Source organism: Daucus carota, chromosome 2 (genome assembly GCF_001625215.2).
Source record: "Daucus carota subsp. sativus chromosome 2, DH1 v3.0, whole genome shotgun sequence".
Classification (NCBI taxonomy): Eukaryota; Viridiplantae; Streptophyta; class Magnoliopsida; order Apiales; family Apiaceae; genus Daucus; species Daucus carota.
In genome coordinates, this window is record NC_030382.2 from 55218179 (window position 1) to 55240175 (window position 21997).

The window sequence follows — 21997 nt, forward strand, 5'->3', positions numbered from 1 at the left end:
AAAGAGACAGTTAAACGATATTTTGAAGAAAATGTATATACAAATACAAGTAACCGCTTCATGCACCTTCGTTGAATTACTGGTACCCTCTTCATCAAGCCCTGACAGAGTTATCGTTTGAGCTATCGACCAAAACGGCGATTCCATACAAACTTTCATCACCAAATCAAGACCCCGCTTACAATTAAGAAGCGAAAAACAAAACTCTCACCAGGGAGAGAAAACAACTTTAGATCTGAAGCAGAACCATAGAAACAAGAGAAGTCTGATTGAAAATCCACCCGCTTGAAACAGAGAAGAAATACAACGAAATCTCCGATGGTTTTTAGATCTAAGAATTCTCTCGAGAATAGATCCGGAACAGAACCACAAAAACAAGAGAAATCAGACTAAAACTCATCCGCTTGGAAGAGAGACAGCGAAATCTCCGATAGTTTTAGATCTAAATTTCCCGAGAAGATGTGTTATTCAAAAACTAGGAAGAAAAACAAAGAAATCAAGTGATTCGGGACTTTCCACCGGTGAAAACCGATGGAAACCCAAGGCGGCTGTGACAAAGGAGAGGCCAGAGAGTATCAGGGTTTTACTATTTTAATTACTTTTTATGAATTGACATTAAATATCCTTGATTTTTAATATTCAACAGGAGTTTATATTGGACATTATTTACGGGGATTCTACTGTACAAGAGAATTATGTGTGGATTTAAATAGACGACTACCGATTAGAAACGTTCTATTTCGTGTCTTGCTGTTACTGGTCACGGCTCCATCACTCCCATTTTGTAGGGTTTATCACTTAATATTCCATCTCCTTGAGGTACCTTTCAACTCATTTTCAGCCGGAATTAAGTGACAAACATGCCTGTATAGATCAGATGATGTGTATGTATATTATATCGCTTTTTTGTTTTAGTATGATCTGATTTGTATTGGTTTAAGCAATTCAATGAGCCTTTACATTGTAATCTACTTGATTGTGCACTTAATTGTGTTTTATTTACTTAATCTACTTATCTTTATTCTTATTTAGTAAATTGCATGTGCTAATGATTTATGTTGCTGACTGATTTGTAGGTGATATGTTGTTTTTAGAGCAATAATTTGGTTATACTTGTTAGTATATACGAGGTTGAACGAAAATGAGTATAGTAGGGTTTGATATGGGGAATGAGAATTGTGTTATTGGTGTCGCTAAGCAAGGTGGAATTGATGTTTTGTTGAATGAGGAATCTAATAGGGAAATACCAGCTGTGGTGTCGTTTGGTGAGAAGCAAAGGTTTATAGGTTTGGCAGGGGCTGCTTCTGCGACAATGAACCCTAAATCGACTATTTCTCAGGTTAAAAGAATGATTGGTGTGAAATTTAGGGAGATGGAGGAGGATCATAGGTTGTTGCCTTTTGAGACTAGTGAGGGTCCTGATGGTGGAATTTTGATTCATGTACAGTACTTAAATGAAAAACATAGTTTTACTCCTGTTCAGATACTGGCAATGTTGTTTGCTCACTTAAAGCAAATGTCGGAAAAAAGTCTTATGACGTCTATATCAAAATGTGTTATTGGGACACCGTCGTATTTCACGGATCAACAAAGGCGTGCTTATTTGGATGCAGCAGAGATTGCTGGATTGCATCCATTAAGGCTGATGCATGATTGTACTGCTATTGCTTTAGGTTATGGTATCTACAGGACTGAGTTCCCCAGTAAAAGGCGTAGTACTGTTGTGTTTGTTGATATTGGTCATTGTGATACTCAGGTTACTGTTGCAGCATTCCGACCTGGACATATGGAGATCTTGTCTCATTCTTTTGATAGAAATTTGGGAGGGAGAAATTTTGATGAGGTTTTATTCAAACATTTTGCTACAGAGTTCAAAGAGCACTATAATATCGATGTTTATTCAAATACCAGGGCCGCTGTAAGGCTGAGGGTTGCATGCGAGAAGCTGAAGAAAGTTTTAAGTGCAAATCCTGAAGCACCTCTTAATATTGAATGTCTGATGGATGAGAAAGATGTCAAGGGATTCATAAAGAGAGAAGATTTTGAGAAGCTCTCTGCAGACTTGTTCGAAAGGATTAGCCATCCTTGTCAAAAGGCTTTGCTCGATTCTGGTCTGTCTATGGATAAGATTAATTCTGTAGAGCTCATCGGTTCTGGATCTAGGATACCAGCTGTTAAGAAGATCTTAGCTTCTCTATTTGGTACAGAACCTAGACGGACCCTTAATGCAAGTGAGTGTGTGGCTCGTGGCTGTGCTATTCAGTGTGCAATGCTTAGTCCGATATACCGTGTCAAAGACTACGAGGTTCGTTATATTTCTTACATCTTTAAAGTATTGTACATATTTGCAAGCTATTTATTGGGTTTTTTTTTTGCAGAAGTTGTAAGGGGTGAAAAATTGATTTACCTACCTATATACTTGCCTGATGATTTTCTAGGCTAGTTAAATGGTCGGTTTGTTGACTCATACAAGAAAAAACTAATATTGCAATCTGACCTCTAAAGGATACACCTAATTACCTTAACAGGTCTTCAGTGTTCCCTTTTTTATACATTGCTACTGAATGATCTACTCGGTTATAGAAAAAGCTTTGGTTGATTGTCTATCAGACCGATTTAACCGTGCTTGGTCCGGGCCAATTGTTGCATCTTGGCTCTATATGTTGCTGATCTCATATTTGATACATGGAAGTGTTAGTTTAAAGTCTTTATTATATAGCTGCGCTGTTGACATACATTTGCTAATTTATTATGGAATCAAATACTGATTGGTGCTTGTCGTTACAAAGTTGTAAGTCACAGGTCTTTGTATGTAGTTCCTAAGTTCCTTATTGCTGCAGTGGGAACCCATCCCTACACTTAGAGATATATGGATCTAGATTTGATGACAGGGTCAAACTTTTCTGAGCAATATTGTATGAACTTTATATATGAATGTCATTCTTGTGTAGTTATTTAAAGCTTACAAAATTTAATATTTCACATGATCACGTCATATACAGGTCAAAGACTCATTTCCTTTCTCCATAGGACTTTCATTAGATGAAGGTCTAATCAATAATTCAAATGGGATTCTTTTCCCGAAAGGCTGTCTCTTTCCAAGTGAAAAGATCCTTCAACTGCATAGAAGGAGTACATTCCATATGGAAGCATTTTATGCTGATCAAAATGAATTGCCTTCTGGTATATCACCCCAAATCAGCAAATTTATTGTAAGTGTGCACCCCCTTTTTGTCGTTTTTTAATATTTTTTCTCAAATCTGTATTAAGGTTTTGATAAAATTATGGTTTTAATGCATTGAAATTTTTTTCCATAAAAAGTGGGTTTCAACAAATAAAGTGTAGTCACTTTGCATGGTGAGTTAGGCTAATGTTAGTATGCACTTCTCCCCGGTATTTAGAGGTTCGCTTGTGTATCTATATCCTTCATTTGTGGTATATGCGCTTGTGAATATGTTTATGGGTATAAAGACTCTGATTTTGATTATCTTGGAGCTTGCATTAAGATAATTGACTTTGAATAATCCAAAATATGTCACTGTCTGGTTGTTTTGTCGGGTTATAACTAAAGGGGATTATGGTTTTACTGGGATTGTTCTGATTGACTTAACAAGCTTCCGTAATCCTTTGGCCATTCTTTTAAAAAGATCTTGCCTTGACTAAGGTAATAGCCATCCATTTGGATTCTGCTTGTACCTGAATCTGAGCATTATAATGTTTCTATAGTCAAAAGATAGGACAGGTTATATATTTTTCCTCATTAAAGATATATGTGTCCCTGGTATTTACAATTTTCTATAGAATTTCTCACTTAAATGAATTTTTTTTAATCCACAGGATATTTTAAAGAACAACTAAGACAACTAAAAAGTTTAATAAAATGCCTTCCACCTTCCAGTCTTCCACACACAGGAAATATATGTTAGACCATGTTTTCTTATTTAGTTTTATTTATTTATTATATATGAAAGTGAAGATTTGCTACATAACTTTGTAGATTGGTCCCTTACAAGTGTCTGATGCAGAAAAAGTTAAGGTTAAATTGAATGTCTGATGGATGAGAAAGATGTCAAGGGATTCATAAAGAGAGAAGATTTTGAGAAGCTCTCTGCAGACTTGTTCGAAAGGATTAGCCATCCTTGTCAAAAGGCTTTGCTCGATTCTGGTCTGTCTATGGATAAGATTAATTCTGTAGAGCTCATCGGTTCTGGATCTAGGATACCAGCTGTTAAGAAGATCTTAGCTTCTCTATTTGGTACAGAACCTAGACGGACCCTTAATGCAAGTGAGTGTGTGGCTCGTGGCTGTGCTATTCAGTGTGCAATGCTTAGTCCGATATACCGTGTCAAAGACTACGAGGTTCGTTATATTTCTTACATCTTTAAAGTATTGTACATATTTGCAAGCTATTTATTGGGTTTTTTTTTTGCAGAAGTTGTAAGGGGTGAAAAATTGATTTACCTACCTATATACTTGCCTGATGATTTTCTAGGCTAGTTAAATGGTCGGTTTTTTTTTTAAGTAATTTTATTAATATTCATAGTTAGTAAAATAGCTTTAAAAGAGTATTATTAGCAATTATTGTATTATTAACTAGCTTTTTGCTCGTGCTTCGCACACGAAAATTGTTGATGTTCCATTTAATTTTTATAAATTTCAACCAGTTTTTGACCGTGACAAAAAATATTATTGACGGATATTACAATTACAAATTACCCTCATAATAACATGTAGATAATTAATATTTGTGCACGTGCTTCGCACACACACGAAAATTTTCTATACTCCATTCCAAAATTTTAAATTATTAGTGATTATCGACGATGAAAAAAAATATTATTTTGAAAGGTCACGGTCAAAATTGCTTCTCTGAATAATATGCCTAGTGCTTCGCATACGGTTGTTTTTTTATCCACCAATTTGTAATAAAAATATTAAGTCATGTTTAGAAATAATTCAAATATATATACACACACACACACAAGCATGATTATACATATTATTCATGAAATGTTAACTTAAAAATAAAAATATATAATTAAAAAAATAAGTTAAGATTTTAATTGTACTCGCTTCTTAGCATCTCCTCAATTACATACTTCTATCATAAAATTATTAAAATGCATTTCGTGTTTAAACATTTATAAACTTATACTCCCTCCGTCCCAATTTATAGGTCCAGTTTGGAAAAAAAATTTGTCTCAAAATACTTGTCCCTCTCTTCTTTCAATACAAATTTATCTACATATTAATTGTGATTTTTTTAAAACTCAACATTATTCTCATTTCTCAATGTACTAACTCCCTATATTTATTGTGATTTTTTTGAAACTCAACTATATTCTCACTTATCAATGCACTAATTAATGATACATGAGATAAGATTCTGTCTAACCAACTTTTTTCTTAATATGTGTGTTTATTCCAAAATGGACCTATAAATTGAGACGGAGGGAGTAATTATTTAAAAAAAATTGGAAAATTATAATTATAGTTAAAATATCATAAGTCATTAATCAAAAAAAATTGAAAAATTATAATTATAGTTAAAATGTCATAAGTCATTAATCATTGATATATGATCCCGAGGTAGAAAACAAATCGAACATCTCGTATGCAAGGTCGCAGTGATCTGTGAATAATCAGAAAATGAAGCCAAATGCGCTACAACACATCCTCGGAGCGTAGGTTTCAAATCATGTCTCCACTAATCGAGGAATTCAAAATTCAAATTAATATGAAAGATAATAGGAATGAGAGAGTAATCAAGCATCCACGAATCAAGGAATTTAAATTTCAAACTGATAAGAGCATCTCCAACCATCTAAAACCCTTGGCTAAAAGATGAGTTGGCTTACTTAAAATAAAAAAATTTAGCCAACAGCTCCAAAAACTCAACTCCAACCATGCTCACCTGTTGTGTATAAATTTAGCCAATCTCTTATGGATGGCTAAATTTGTCGAACCTCTACAGGTCTGTAAGAAAATCTGTAGGAAGATTGTACATCATTTATTACCATATTGAACTGATATATTCTATTTTAACAATTTAAAATATTAATAACATACTATTTTTAAATTATAGCCAACCAATATAGCCAGTACCATTGAAACAAAATGTCTTACAGGTTCAGCAAATTTTACATAATGTCTTACATGTCCAATTTAGCCAACGATTATAGCCAACGCCGTTGGAGATGCTCTAAGAAGATAATAGTGTTGTGCGTGAAAGGGGCAGTTGGAGAATCAGATGAAAGTTACATGCTTTCTTGGAGTAATGCTTCCTAGACCCGTTTGTATATGGATCATCCAGCAAATTGTCAAAAAAATATTTAGAAACAGGTGGGTTTAGCCCGTTTAAAAATGGGTAGTCCAATGATTTTGTCAAAAAAAAAATGGGTAGTCCAATGATAAAGGCTAATGCTAGCAAGAATTTAGAATATATTAAATTGAATATTGATATTGATAATTAATAATAATTATGTGAAATAAAATAATAATATTCAAATTTATTACTCCCATTGCCCAAGTGTCATATAGTTCGTCAATTTGAAATATGCATTCAGAAAAGTTCTGCAAAAGTGAAATCATATAACAAATATATTTCTTTCTTTTTCAAAATTTGTAGTACATGAAAATTAAATATGATCTTTTACAATCTACCTGCAGCACGATTAGGGTTTATCCATTATATTTAAACTGATATTGTTTGATTAGTTCAACAACTTAAATCCAGGTTAAAATTTTGGTTGAACTGATTACTTAATTTAACAATAAAGTTTTGACAAAAAAAGAATAAAACTTAACAACAGGCTCGAAGTTCCTGGAAGTTATTTTTATTAATCCGGCTACACATTTTCTCTCCGTTCCTTTTCTCTCACTCTCTCTCAAAACCTAGCCGTCATCACATATTTTTGAATGGGCTTCCATCAGTTTCCACCGGTGGAAAGCCCTGATTTCTTTTCTTCTACTTTCTTATTTTGAAATCTTATTTTCTATTCAATAAGTTCCCAATTTATTTGGGTTTTGTTAGTCTCTCCTTCTGTGAGAGTTAGTTTGTTTTGGTGTGTTTTTATGTTCTTCATGACCGAGGTTATAGATCGGCTTCGGCGTGATTTTCATGGGTTTGATTCAGGTTTGAAGGTTATTATGGGATCGCATCTATGGTCGATTGTTCAGAACATTCAGGTGAAAACCAATCAGATGGAAACAAGTGTGTATATTCAAATCATCTGCAAATCGCTTAGTTGCCTCTTCAAGAAGGAAGGATTCAACAGCGATATTATTCGGCGTCTGTCCAATTTCGATTATATTTGTAGATGCCGTATAACTTTTAATTAATGAATTGATGAATTGATTCATTTTTATCAAAAAAAACAGGCTCGAAGTTCCGAAAATCCGGCTGAACTCAGCATCAAATATCAAATTTTAAATTTATAATTCAAAAGATGTGATTTGGAAAATCAATATACTTATATAAAGGAGAAGCGAGGGGCGTGTAGGTGGCGCCTCTCACATCGCTCCGTTCTATTTTTCTAATTTTTTGGAATTTTTTGATGAAAAATATCAAAAATTAGAACTACCTTTTTTAATTTCGGGTATATTTGAAGAAAGTTTCGGAATCTAATTTTGTTTCAAATTATTTATGGAATGTAGTAACTTGAAATTTTAATCTAATTTAGTTTCAGATTATTTAATTATGGGAAAGAGTAGCACACAAGTCTCTCTACACCTATAAATACCCTATAGATTGTTGGGTTTTGGATCATCTAAACACAAGCTACTCTCTTTCAATACCACAACCCTACCTCTCTCATTTTAATCTGATTTAGTTTCAGATTATTTAATTATGGGAAAGAGTAGCACACAAGTCTCTCTGCACCTATATTTGGATCATCTAAACACAAGCTCCTCTCTTTCAATACCACAACCCTCACATCGCTCCGTTCTATTTTTCTAATTTTTTGGAATTTTTTGATGAAAAATATCAAAAATTAGAACTATCTTTTTTAATTTCGGGTATATTAGAAAAAAGTTTCGGAATCTGATTTTGTTGCAAATTATTTATGGAATATAGTAACTTGAAATTTTAATCTGATTTAGTTTCAGATTATTTAATTATGGGAAAGAGTAGCACACAAGTCTCTCTGCACCTATAAATACCCTATAGATTGTTGGGTTTTGGATCATCTAAATACAAGCTCCTCTCTTTCAATACCACAACCCTACCTCTCTCGGGTGATAGTTCTATTTGCTCGATTTTTAACTTGGTGGTGCCGTTGTTCTGCAACGATAAGTGAAGGTTGTTTATGCAGTATTAAAAAAATAAAGGTGGTTGCAAGTAAAGGTAGTTATAGACCGTTATATGGGAGTCTACAAATCCAAACACGAGAAAAGAATATAATCTTGACATGATATTGATGGATGATATCAATAAATTAACTATCAGTGATGTCTGTTTTTGGTTATTCTTTTATAATATTTGTTTTGTTCATCAGACATGTTTGCGGTTAATTTTTATATGATCTACTTTGTACACAGGAAAGCCACAAAATTATTTTATTCTACAAATATTAGTATTGAATCATTAATATAAATTTTATAGGCCGCCGCAATGCGCGGATTCTCAACTAGTATGTTAAATAAAGAGGCATAACAGACAAGTTCTTCGCTACGAATGAACCCAATCGAGGAAGGCCCTTGGTTAAGGAAGAGTAGTTAAAATAATATTTATTAATTTTTGTTTATTTGAATGAAATAAAAATTATAGAATAATTTTATGAAATATAAGAAATTATGAAATAATAAATATGAATAAGTCAAAAAATTTATAATTAGAGAATGAAAAAGTAAAATGAGTGTTTCTTTTAAAATATATGGATTAATTTCCGGTGCAAGTAATTTAGGGCGAAATAACCGAACAAACGAAAACTATAGATATATTTATTCATCAAATTTATAATATAAATTCTATTATATTTCCTTCATTCCGGCGGTAAGAGATAGTTGCATTTCCAAGATATAAATTGATACTCCCTTCGTCCGGCAATACATGTCTTTTTTGAAAAAATTATGCATATTAAATATTAATTAGATAAAATTTTCTCACTTGTACCCCTTCATTAATTGTTACTCCCTCCGTCCCGGTCATTTCTATACCGTTTCCTTCTTGGGACGTCCTATCATTTTTATACATTCCTAAAATAGCAACTTTTAATAATGTAAAACACTATTGCACCAACTACTTTCTTCCACTATCTTCATTTTATAATAATATAAACACTGTTACACCCACTACTTTCCCCCACTATCAAACATCTATAATTAAATACAAATGGGTCCCATCACTTTACTAACTTTTCATCTAACTTTACTCATTTTTAACACTTTTTCCTGATCTCCGTGTCCACACCAAATGTATGCTACCTATTGGGATGGAGGGAGTATACAACTTTCAAAATGAGGAATTTTGGAATAATGTCAGTATATTTGCATTGAAAATTAAAAGTGGACAAGTACTATGAGACAAAAATTTCTTTTAAAAAAACATGTATTGTGAAACGGAAGAGTATATTTATTTATTGAAAATTCCGAATCAATTAAGTTTCTCGAAAAAAATCCACTTATTGCATGTTGTTTGTGAAAAGTGGAACCGCCGTCGCCACGACGCCACGCATGAACTATTCGAGAGATACATGCATACATCCCTTCGCAAGCATTCAACCTCAAATACTATGAAAATAATGTGGGTGTTTGTTTAGAACTTATAAGTTCAGCTTCTGGATTATAAGTTATGAGCACATATTTGTACCGTTTGTGTAATAAATTAAGAAGTATTTATAAAAAGTTAGGAATGCTAGCTTTTGTTTCAGGAATTCTACTTATTTCCAGACACTTTAATCACTTATAAGTTTTATCTTGCTTTTAACTTCTACTCCACTTATTTATTTTAAACAAGAAGCACTTATTTTAAACTCATCCAAACGGCCCCAATATTCCATGCCACTTATTTATTTCATTAGCGGGGGACAAATTCTAACTTCCACTTTTTACCCGTATTCAATGACGGAGCGAGGAAGAATTTTTAGAGGGAGTAAAAATATAAATACTATTTAAACTCAAAAATAGTATACGTTAAATTTTATAGTAACTTTAGTGATAAAAATCTATTTATTTTGGGTTTTTATGAGAAAACTCAATCGTTTCATTAAGAAAATTTAATTATTTAATTACCAAATCGTTGAGGACAGAAACTTAAGAGAATGAGTTGCAAATATGGAGACTCATCGACACGACAGGAAAAGTAAAAAGATATTGTCTAACATCAAAGTCTATATTATTAAAATATATAATAAATGATATAATTTTATTTTATAGAGTTAAGTTCTATGGAGTACAAAAAAAATTGGAGTATTGGAGTACAAAGTTTGATAAAATGTAATCTAGTCATCTAAATTTTAATTTTTTTTGTCCAATAATATTTGTAAATATTTGACAACCTGCACATTATGTTCTGCAACATAAACATCGTGATCAAATGCTAGAATAATTACTTTTATAAATCATAGGACTCTATGTTCTGCAATATAACTAATAAGCAGAACAATAATCTTATTATTTGTTAAACTTGAAAGATTTTAATGATTAATTGACAATTATGTGCAAGACAACTTATAAATGATAGATTATATCAAAAATTGGATAATCAAAAATATTATATAGGATCAAACTAAAAAATTATGATTTGTACTCCAATACTCCAATGTTTTTATGTACTCCATAGAACTTAACTATTATTTTATAAACTAAATAAATACAACTACTATAATATTACTCCCTCCGTCCCCCTCAATTGTTTACATAGGAGGGGGACACGGAGACCAAGACAATGTATGGAAAATGAGTAAAGTTAGATGAAAAGTGGGTAAAGTGGTGGGACCTACCAATATTTAATAATAGATTTGAGATAGTGGAGGGAAGTAGTGGGTGTAAGAGCATCTCCAAGAGACTCTTTATTTAGGCTCCTAACTTGAGATTTGAGGAGGGAGAGGAAAAATGTTGCTCCAAAAGACTCTTAAGTGGCTCTTAAATCTTAAGAGCCTCTTGTTTCTCTCTCCTCTCTCCTCAAAGTTAAGAGCATCTCCAAGAGGCTCTTCATTTAGGCTCCTAACTTGAGATTTGAGGAGGGAGAAACAAAATGTTGCTCCAAGAGACTCTTAAGTGGCTCTTAAATCTTAAGAGACTCTTGTTTCTCTCTCCTCTCTCCTCAAAGTTAAGAGCCACCACATGGCTCCTAACTTATTTTTTCACAATAAAAAATCCTTCCCTCCAATCAACTTCCATCTTTCCCTCTCTTTTGTTATAGTGGAGCCCAATATATTAATAAAATATGAAATATAGAAGAGATATAGAGAGTATTGTTGGAGTTTACACTCTTAACTTTGTCCTAAATTACTAAGAGCCACATTTTTTATATTATATTTAGGAGCCAACAAGGAGGCTCTTGGAGATGCTCTAAGAGCCACCACATGGCTCCTAACTTATTTTTTTACAATAAAAAAATCTTTCCCTCCAATTCATCTCCATCTTTCACTCTCTTTTGTTGTAGTGGAGCCCAATATATGAATAAAATATTAAATAGAGGAGAGATGTAGAGAGTATTGTTGGAGTTTACACTCTTAACTTTGTTCTAAATTGCTAAGAGCCACATTTTTTATATTATATTTAGGAGCCAACAAGGAGGCTCTTGGAGATAGTAGGGGAAGATAGTGGGTGTAATGATGAGAAAAACTTACTATTTATAGTAATGTAAAGAAATGAGAGGGACATCCCAAAATAATAAGTGTAAAGAAATGAGAGGGACAGAGGGAGTATATGTAAGGCTACATTCGCAAATGAAATATTTTTTTAATATTATATAAACAAAAGAAATTAAAAATCCAGGAGGGGGCTGGGGTGGCCCCCCTTCCGTCTCTCCCCTTCTCGATGATAAATGTGACCACCCAAAATAATACATTAGATTGTGAATAATTTTTACTGCTAAGTTCCTTAAATAAAACTATAATATATAATAGACAAATAGGCTCATGAAACAAAGACAATGACAGAAAGTTAGTATGGCCAAAATCGAAGTCAAACAAGCCGAGGCCCTTTGGCAGTAAATCCAGGCTTCACATAGATCATCAATAGTAATAGCTAGCATACGCTGGGCGCCATTGTTCGAGTACAAGTCCAACTCGAGCCCAATTCGAAGCTAATGGGGTTGTTAAAATCAATGGGAGTCGCAATTTATCGAGGATCTATCAGAAATTATTTATTAAATTTGCGATTTTAATCAAAATAAGTTTAATTAATAAATTGATAGAATATTTTTGAGGAATATCAGAGATTTTTCATAAATCATAAAATTTTAATAAATAAAGAATTTTTAGAATATTACAAAATCAAATCCCAAATTCACGATTTTTTTTTATCACATGTGTTTTGAATAATAAAAAGTCAAATCTCAAATTCACGACTTTTTTTATCATATGTGTTTCGAACTTCCATACACTCTTGTATAGAAAAATAAAAAATTATTAGTAAATCACAAATAACAAATTTAAATTTATTATATAAAAATAAAATATTTATGACTGGAAAGTTGAACACGGTATGCGGTTTTAGCAAAAACAATTGTCTTTATTATCATAATAACAAATATTCGCATCCGTATGTTACATGGTCCTCTGACAGCATGACAATTCTATGCAAAGAAAAGCATGCCACTTTTGCATTTTTCTTCTTTTTGAAGGAAAGGCATGCCACTTTAATAGATACCTTCACTTTCATTTTCTTATTTTGTTTCATTTACACAAAAATATCAATTTAAAAAGGCAAAATTAAAGACGAGGTGATCATTACAATCTGGTACATACAGCTGCACCATTTCATCTGTCATGTCATCTGCACTGTATTCGTCTGTCACAGGAAGTAGCATCACAGCCAGTATCTTTAGTAGTTAAACCTCAATACTGGTGTAATTTTATTATGTACTGTATATCATATTTACAAGGTCATCCACAAACACACAAGTTACAGAGCATCTTGTTATTCTCTCACTCTTCACTCTCAGGTAAGCAAGCTCCTTGTATATCTATTTTATTTTCATTGTCAGGTGCTTAGTGTGTTAATTTAATTGCGTTTTTTACTTGATTAACTTGTGTGAGTTTCACCATCACTTAATCTCATCTCAGGGTTTGAGTTGTTTTAAATATCTCATATGTATGTTACAGAGAACTGAGAAGGGATGGCCATGGATATCACCCAAGCCCTTTTATCTTCTTTTATGTCAGTAGATTCAACGGTGCGGAGTGAGGCGATGGGCGCGCTTAAGAAATTTGAAGAAGATAATCCAGAATATTATCTTCTGTCCTTGGTGGTTGAGTTATCTAATGACACAAAGCCGGATGCAAGTCGTAAGTTGGCTGGAATAATGTTGTTGGACTTGATACCGAATTTTGCTGTGCGCCCGGCATTTGAGTTTTTTGAGGATGATGAAAGTGAAGACGATGAGGAGGGAGATGTTGAACATGTTGACGAAGACGGTGAGGAGGAAAGTGATGATCAAATTAAAGTTGAATATCCGGAGTCTGATGAAAGTGAGGGGGAAAGTGATGATCAAATTAAAGTTGAATATCTGGATGATCAAATTAAAGTTGAATATCCGGAGTCTGATGATGAGGAGGAAGATGATGATGATGTTGAAGACGTAGATGATGAGGAAGATGATGTTGATGTTGAAGACGTAGATGATGATCAAGTTGAAATGCAAGAGGGTGAGGAGGAGGCGATGGAGAGGGAGAGGGAGTTGGTTGAGGAGGAGGCGTATAAGAGGGAGTTCGAGTTGAAGAGGAACAAAATTATGAAATTTTCTGTTTATTGGCGTAAAATGGATGTGGTTATAAAATCCGAAATCACACAACGGCTGTTAGACACTCTCGGAGCTGTCCATTTGGTTAATGGGAGGAGGCATCATGCTTCCGAAACCGCCTCCCAACTTATAGCAAGGATTGCACGCATTTGGCCTAAATTGAAGTGGTTTGGATTGTTTGATAAAATATTGAAGATGAATTTGAAACCAAACAAATCCGAAACATTGAAACATGCCACATTAGAAGTCTTCCAGGTTTTTTTCAGCGACATGCACTTTGTAGTTGGTATATTTGGAAATGAGAATTCCGACAAGGTCAAATCCGTAATTAAAGCCATAATTCAGGTGATGAATGGGGATCAGATTTGCTCACAAATTCTATTGGCGGCTACTAAGACTTTGAAGAATATCTTTGAGGGCATGTATCAGCACCGTAGGCATGTGGCTGCTCGGAAATATTGGTGGAAGCCGGACCTTTCAGCAAAGGTAATTTGTAAGGCAGTATTGGCGGAAATGTGTGATGTTAGACGTTGTGCTCTAACGTGTCTTAGATTTTTCAAGAAAATTGTGCCTCTGCCTGAGATTTTTATGCAGGTTATATTTGAGCTGACAACTAACTCATTCCTACTCACAACTGAGGCTGAAGCTAAACTTGATGTGCAGCGAAAGTTTGAGCGCGTGCCAAAGTTCCGCAAACTGTATCCTAATTTAGATGTTTGGTCACCTCTGATTCAAATGTACCTGAATCTGCTGAAGCATGATGAAGACCAAAATATTTTTATAGCCAGCAAGGCCTGTGTTTGTCTTTTGGCTAGGATTGTTAAGGATGATGTCCTGAAACCCGTGATAAATTTTATCGAAGGAAATTTTTCGAATTCTGATTGGCAGTCTCGTAAAGCTGTAGCCCATGCCTATTGCTTAATTCTTGAAGGGCCCAGTATCGAGAAACTTTTGGGAGTAGTAAAACCAACATTATATATTCTACTTCTTCTAATGAAAGATGAAATCGATCATGTAAAGTACACAACTGCATGTACTCTCAGTCGTATGTTTGAGTTATTGCATTCTCCTGGATATTCTCTTATACCTCTCAAAAATTTTGGATTTTCAAAAAGAGTTGTCGTCATTCTGTTGGAAAGCTTAGAATGTGCTCCTTGTATATCCAAAGAGATATGTAGATCTATATGTGCCATTGCTCGTACAAGTGCATTTCTGTTGTCTTCTGATCTTCCCAATATTGTAAAATCTCTTGTACAAACTGCAGGTAGAAGAGATGGTGACTCTGAACTCCGTGTTGTTGCATATGAGACCTTGAGGGTGGTGATTGGATATTCTGCTGAAAAAGATTTCTGTGAAATAAAAGATCTGCCTGCTGTTATGTTCGAGTTGTTAGAGACAGCTGTGCTTAAAACTGGATCATCAGATGATAGGGAAATACAAGAACATTTGCAAGCTTCAGATTTACAAGCTTCGTTTTTTGGAGTCCTTCAAGTAATTATTCGGAGGATGGGTGATGTTGATAACATGGAGCCTGTCATTCTCCAAGTTGGTGATAAGGTAATATCATTGTTCTTTGGTTCCCAATGCAGTGGACGTAAAGTACAAAAAGAAGAAATGCTTGTTATAGGCGCTCTAGCTTGTGCAGCTAAAACAGAGTTTGTGAAATATATGCCAGACTTGTACCCGTATGTGTTAATGGGGCTGCAGAATGTAGAGGAATATCAGGCATGTTCCACCTCAGTTGGTGTTGTTGGGCAAATTTGTGTTGCTTTGCGTAAAGAGTTTCTACCGTACTGTTCTTGTATCATGATCCGTTTGAAGGATCTCACTAGCAGTGAAGTAAAGAAGTCAGTAACACCTATTGTTTTCTTGTGCTATGGGAATATAGCTAAATCGATTGGAGAACACTTTAAGAATTACTATCAGGATGTGGTAAAAATAATGCAGGATGCTTCAGATCTGCATGTCTATTCGGACAACAGTGATGACATGGTTGAATATGGGGATCGGCTGAGGCAGAGCATATTTGAGGCTTTTACTTGTATATTAATAGGACTCGGTGATTCCAATGCTGATTTATTGTTGCCTTATGTTCCTTACATGCTGCAGTTAATACAAAAACACAAACCAAGGTAAAAGTTTTTGTTAGTAATTTTTATGCAATTTCTTGTTTACTTCTTATAGCTCACTTGCGGACAACCTTGCTTAATTACAATGTTCATTTGCAGGGATAAGGGACGTATGAGAACAGCCGTCAAATTGCTGAAGGAACTAGCTGTTTGTTCAAAAATTAAGGGATCACTGAAGGTGCATTCTGATATATTATTAACAGAGCTTCAACAATCGGACAATGAGGAGCTGAGGCAGACTGCAGCTTGGACACAACAGGAGCTTGGTGGAACTCACTGATTTGTTGAACAAAAAGCCTTCTCTTCTCTAATTTCTTTTTCATTAGTACTGAAGGTCAGCACAGCATGTTATTAAACTTGGCTCTAGTCTAGTATCATTCAGTTGCAAGTTTTTGGGATGCAGATATGTACTGATCATTATCAAAGTGACTACAATACTAACTGTGCTTTAATTCTAGAAAGAGGTTACCTAGTGGGATTTATGTGTTAACTTGGCATAAGTAAGAATCCAAATCTATCAAGATCTTTTTTCTTTCACAATTATCTTGTCAAGTCTTTGTTAATGCAAATGGTGGGTTAAATGTTAGGGTTGCTGTTGATTCCGCACTCGGTTCTTGCCCCTAAAGTTGCAGTGAGATAACTTTCACTTCCTTTGTATACATATGCTGTCCTTTTAAGCATTCTTCTTAGGACCTTTGCTTTCACCTTAGTTCAAACTCGTATAAATCTTCAGCGTAACATGTTAATCGATGGCTTCATCCATCTGTTTATTCTACCCGTATATATGTTTAGAGGGCGAATCTTATTTCTTATTTCTTACTATAGACTGCCTCGCCTTTTTTCTTCTTTATTTTGTTCGATTTCGTTCTTCTTTCTTCACCTTTTTAACCTCTTTTTATTTTGTTCTCAGTGCGCAATCAGCTCCTAATTTACTGCATGTAGTTAGTTTTGTATCCGAGGATAACCCAACACAATCTTTCTCCTCAAGTTTGTATTAGCGAGTTGGTGAATGGATTGCGTGTGATCAAAATAATGAACCAGGAAACATTGCGAACTTGGGGTAGCTAGAATATTATAAACCAATTGTCCACTAAAAATTAAGTGATAATAAAAAAGCTAGAATATTTATAAAGCGCAATATACTTACAAGTTAAATAATAAAACTTTATGACTGTATGAATAAAAGACGTTCACAATCGTTTTTCTCAATGTGCTTCATTCCCATGACAGAAACTAAAGTCTGCGTGTACCCAATGCCATATGCAACAGCGAGACAATCAACGTCAAAGGCATGGCTGTTACTGCGGAGTAGTGCATGAGTTTTTGGATCAAAACGCAAACATCTGTATTCTTTGTAATCACTAAAAAATAAATCACCATTCCTAAAACATTGAACGATATGCATCCGTCTTGTCAAACTAATTGGTCCAACCGTGTACATCTTATTCCAGGTTTCACCATTTGTTTCATTGAGAGCATAAACATCGACAGATGTAGTAGTTTTGTCCCTACAATATTCATGGACTAAGCAAACAAGAAGATTGTTCAAATTCCCTGTAGCCATCTTTTGTCTGGGCAAAAGATCTGGGGCATGAAACAACCTAAAAACTTCATGTCCTATATCAAATGAGATGACATCATGTTTTCTTCCATATGCCATACTGTAATTCCAATAAACCCTATTACCGACAGTTATGGCATATTTAAAAAGTTCACCATTCTCTAATTCGAAACTAGAAGAAACATTGATATGAGCCCAAGAACGAGCATTACAAGAGTAGACATCAGCTACCAGTACCTGCCCAGGTTTGTTAGCTTTATTTTTATTTCGAGTCTTGATTATGTAGATCACTTTATAATCCTTTTTAATCGAATCAAAAACAAACGCGAAAGAGAAATCACCTGCCTTGATATTATATGCATTCAAGGGAGGACGAACATCCTTGTAGCGATGAGTTGCAGGGTTCCAAATCCCAATACATGGTATTGATTTCGACTTATCATTGTAACTGTACAGACACACTAAGCCATTCACTGAACCAGCCAGCACCATGCCCGACGCCAACAGAGGATAGTCAAATTTATTCACTGGACCAACTTCGCTACACACAAATAGAGGAAAGTTGAAGATATTGTCTTCGGAGATATGCTTATGGCGGAGTGTAGGGTGACACCTGATAATCACTCTGTCATTACTGGGATCCATTACGCTGCGAGCGACATGAGCTTTTATAAAGATCGGATCACGAGAGATGAGAAATTGCCAAGATTTACAGACACATTGAAATTGCATGAGGATTTTCACAGGCAGTCGGGTTAGAATCTCAAACCGGATTATATCATCAGGAATAATGGAAATCTTATCCATGTTCATGTGCACGTCGCCTCTGGATAGCTTAGCTTATCAAATATCGTCGTTGTCGTTATGTATCTTTTCGTTCTGATATATGGTGAAAAGCCTCTGGTCCAAAACCAAACCCTACCAAAATATATAGGAGTAATTTAGACTTTCCATGTTCTAAATTTGTAAGAATTAGTTTTTCTAAACCAAATAAAAGTAGGTTTGTAAAAATAGAAATAATTTTATAATCAGAATATGATTTTGAAGTTCCACGATCCCCACTAGCAAGTTCCGAACTAAGAAAAACAGCTAAGCGATTTTATGTTTTAACAAGATGAAAATCTTAACCTGTGACAATAAAAGAAAAAAGATATCTTAACTTTAATCATGTATATGTCAATTTATACAGTATTAGTAAGATAATGCAAAAATTAAATTTGATATTATATTATATATATATTTTTTTTAAATTATCCAATTTTTAAAATATATACATATTTTTGATAAAAATCTAGGCATGTCACTTATATTCAAATCAAAACATTAAAATTTTGGCTGATTTGTTCGCCAATCGGTATCTGAATTACGAGCCTCCTCAATTTATAACATATTTTAATGCATATTTATTATTAATAATTAAAATAAAATTTCTGAATATTATTATCGAAACATATATTCAGACTAATTTTTAATTAATATTTTTGATAAGCTTAGCCATATAAGTATTTCGTACTCCTTAATTCATTACATACTTTTTTTATTACCATTAAATATTTGGGCTTAAGAACCTCATTAATTTATAACATATTATAATAATTATGTGTTATAGTTAAAACAAAATTAAAATTCTCATCTAAACATATGTAGTGAGACTAGTTCATGTGCACGTCGCCCATAGTTTCACGCTTGTGCTCAAACTTTACATTAAATTACAAAAAGTTCGCCCATAGTTCTTTCGGTTTTTAAAAGTGTAGCCTTGGTTACTCGTTAAAATTTGTCATAAACTTACATAATTTCAAAATAAATTTCAGAATTATGATCAAATTTTGCACTGAGTTACCAGAATTTGGTCCAATATTTGTATAGTTACCCGTGTATGTGTACAGAATCATTCAAAAATTTATTAAATATTAATTATACATCTACTTTTAATTTGTCTTCTAAATTTTATAATTATAATAAAATATTATTAAATTTCAAAAAATAGGGGAACGTAGAATAATTCTTTTTATCACATTTTATATGACAATTTTTAATTGATTTCATCCCGAAAATAATAACGAGCCCCCCTATATGCACACTAATTTTCAAATAAAATTAGCCTTCTAACTAAAATCGGCCAATTTAATATTTAATAATGAATTTATGTGTCTTTTATTATTTTAATATTCTTAAAAAAAATATAATAATTAAAATTGTAATACAATATATGAGTAAAATAAAATATTAAATACGATTTGAATCTATAATTAGTAATTAATGTATTGGTGGTGTATTGTCTACCAAAAAAGTGGATCTATCAGCTACTACCGAGATGCATTCAAGTCCAACAATGTTTTAGGAAGTGTTTTAAAAATATAATATAAAATAGTGTTCTAGTGATTTAGGACATCTTTTTGATACATGAACTCCAATAATATTTCTCATAATTGTGCTTTATTATTAAACTAATAATTTATTTGAATTAGTATTGGAGAGAAGTGAAAAGGTAAGAGGAAAGAGATTTATTGAAATGGTGGGAAATTAATATTTTAGTGTGAAAATTGGTTTAGGACATGCTTAGAGCAACTCCAGTAGCTCAGCTATTTAGAGTCTTAAACCAAAATATGAGGAATATGGAGAAAAAAATCCAACAGTATCCTAGTGATTCCCTAAATCACTAAGATGCATTAGTCATGCCTTATTTTTAGCTAACCTCTCTCCTCTCCTAAATCTATTTTATAATAAATTTTGAAAACAAGCACGTTCATTCTCTTCACCTATTGTAATAATGGTAATTTTTAATAATAAAATAGCGTATAAGGAATGAATATAAGGAATATTGTTGGAGGTGGAAATAATTATTATTATCTCAAGTTATTAGGATCTAATATTTTATATTATATTTAAGGAATGTGTTAAAATGCTGTTGAAGTTGCTCTTAGTGGTGCCTCAAAAATAGACACTTGTTGGATGTTGGTTTAAAGCACCACTAAAACATTGCTGAAACACATGTTTAATTCAAATATCTTAAATTTTAATTTAAAACATCAATTTAGAACATTATTGGACTTGAGTCACAGTTATTCTGCTTGCTTTCACTTCCCCAGACTGCTTTCTTACGGATAAGACTTGTATTGAACAAATGTTAAGTATTACCATGTCATCAGTGGGTAACATGAGCAAGAAGAAGGCAACCACAACAACATCTAAGAGTTGACCAGACCAACAGAGAACTACACGCATTACAGAGATTCTCCCCCTACCAATGCGCCAAATGTCACAGCGGGGTTGACATGGCCACCCAAAGTGTTGGCAGCGGAAGCCACCGCAGCAAAGAGGGATAAGGCATGTGCACATATTACAGTCAGTTATCCTCGTCACCTTTTTTTAACAATAATGCTACGTGAACAAAATTATATAGACCACATAATATGTACAAAATTTTATACACATTCATGTGCATTAAATTTTTATTTATTTTAAACTCCTGATATTGGCTTCATTGCCTAGGCTTCATAATACATAAATTATATTTAGTTGATTTCACCTAAAAAATATTTTTATTATTAGTTTTGAAAGATAATAAAATTTATAAATTAGAACGAAGTTCCATATGCAGTCTACATATTTACTGTAGTACCGTAGACCACATATGTTCTGCAATTATAAAATGACATAAAAACATTGCAAAATGTGTTATTTTGCAAATCATGTTCTAAACATCATTATTTTGTTAAAAAAAATTGATAATCCTAAACATTCTACAAGTTAAATAGTGAAAAACACATTATTCTGCAAAACATGTTAAGTTTGCAGAATATATTTACATATTACAGAACATATGTGTTCTACTTGTCGAACATAAATGATTTTCAATATTTATCATGAAATAGTGATATTTATAGAATGTATTTCATAAAATAACAAGTTTTATACATTTTGCAATGTTTTTATGTCATCCTATAGTTGCAGAACATACGTGATCTACAGTATTACAGTAAATTTGTGTTTAATACTTTGATAAATATCCTTGATTTTTAATATTCAACTGGAGTTTATATTGGACATTATTTACGGGGATTCTACTGTACAAGAGAATTATGTGTGGATTTAAATAGACGACTACCGATTAGAAACGTTCTATTTCGTGTCTTGCTGTTACTGGTCACGGCTCCGTCACTCCCATTTTCTAGGGTTTATCACTTAATATTCCATCTCCTTGAGGTACTTTTCAACTCATTTTCAGCCGGAATTAAGTGACAAACATGCCTGTATAGATCAGATGATGTGTATGTATATTATATCGCTTTTTTGTTTAAGTATGATCTGATTTGTATTGGTTTAAGCAATTCAATGAGCCTTTACATTGTAATCTACTTGATTGTGCACTTAATTGTGTTTTATTTACTTAAT

The 21997-nt window shown here is 33.3% G+C and overlaps 2 protein-coding genes across 5 annotated transcripts in view; both read left to right on the top strand.

Annotated features, from left to right (window-relative positions):
- The first annotated feature begins 663 nt into the window (after nt 1–663).
- The window catches only part of LOC108208819 (heat shock 70 kDa protein 16), a 28863-nt gene continuing 7529 nt past the window's right edge, over nt 664–21997 (top strand). Inside the window, exons 1-3 of one of the 4 annotated variants that reach the window (XM_064088326.1) lie at nt 664–819; nt 1077–2305; nt 3003–3212. In XM_064088326.1, coding sequence (XP_063944396.1) covers nt 1142–2305; nt 3003–3212 — 1374 coding nt within the window. In that variant the 5' untranslated portion in view covers nt 664–819; nt 1077–1141. Of the gene's footprint in view, nt 885–1076; nt 2306–3002; nt 3213–21653; nt 21874–21997 lie in introns of those variants that run through there. The other 3 variants (XM_064088327.1, XM_017379371.2, XM_017379372.2) reach the window with 3 other exon arrangements.
- Nucleotides 14633–16758, top strand: LOC108207818 (importin subunit beta-1). Its single transcript, XM_017378250.2, has 2 exons — nt 14633–16044; nt 16141–16758. Exons 1-2 carry the CDS (start codon nt 14648–14650, stop codon nt 16319–16321), a joined length of 1578 nt encoding a protein of 525 aa, XP_017233739.2. The 5' UTR covers nt 14633–14647; the 3' UTR covers nt 16322–16758.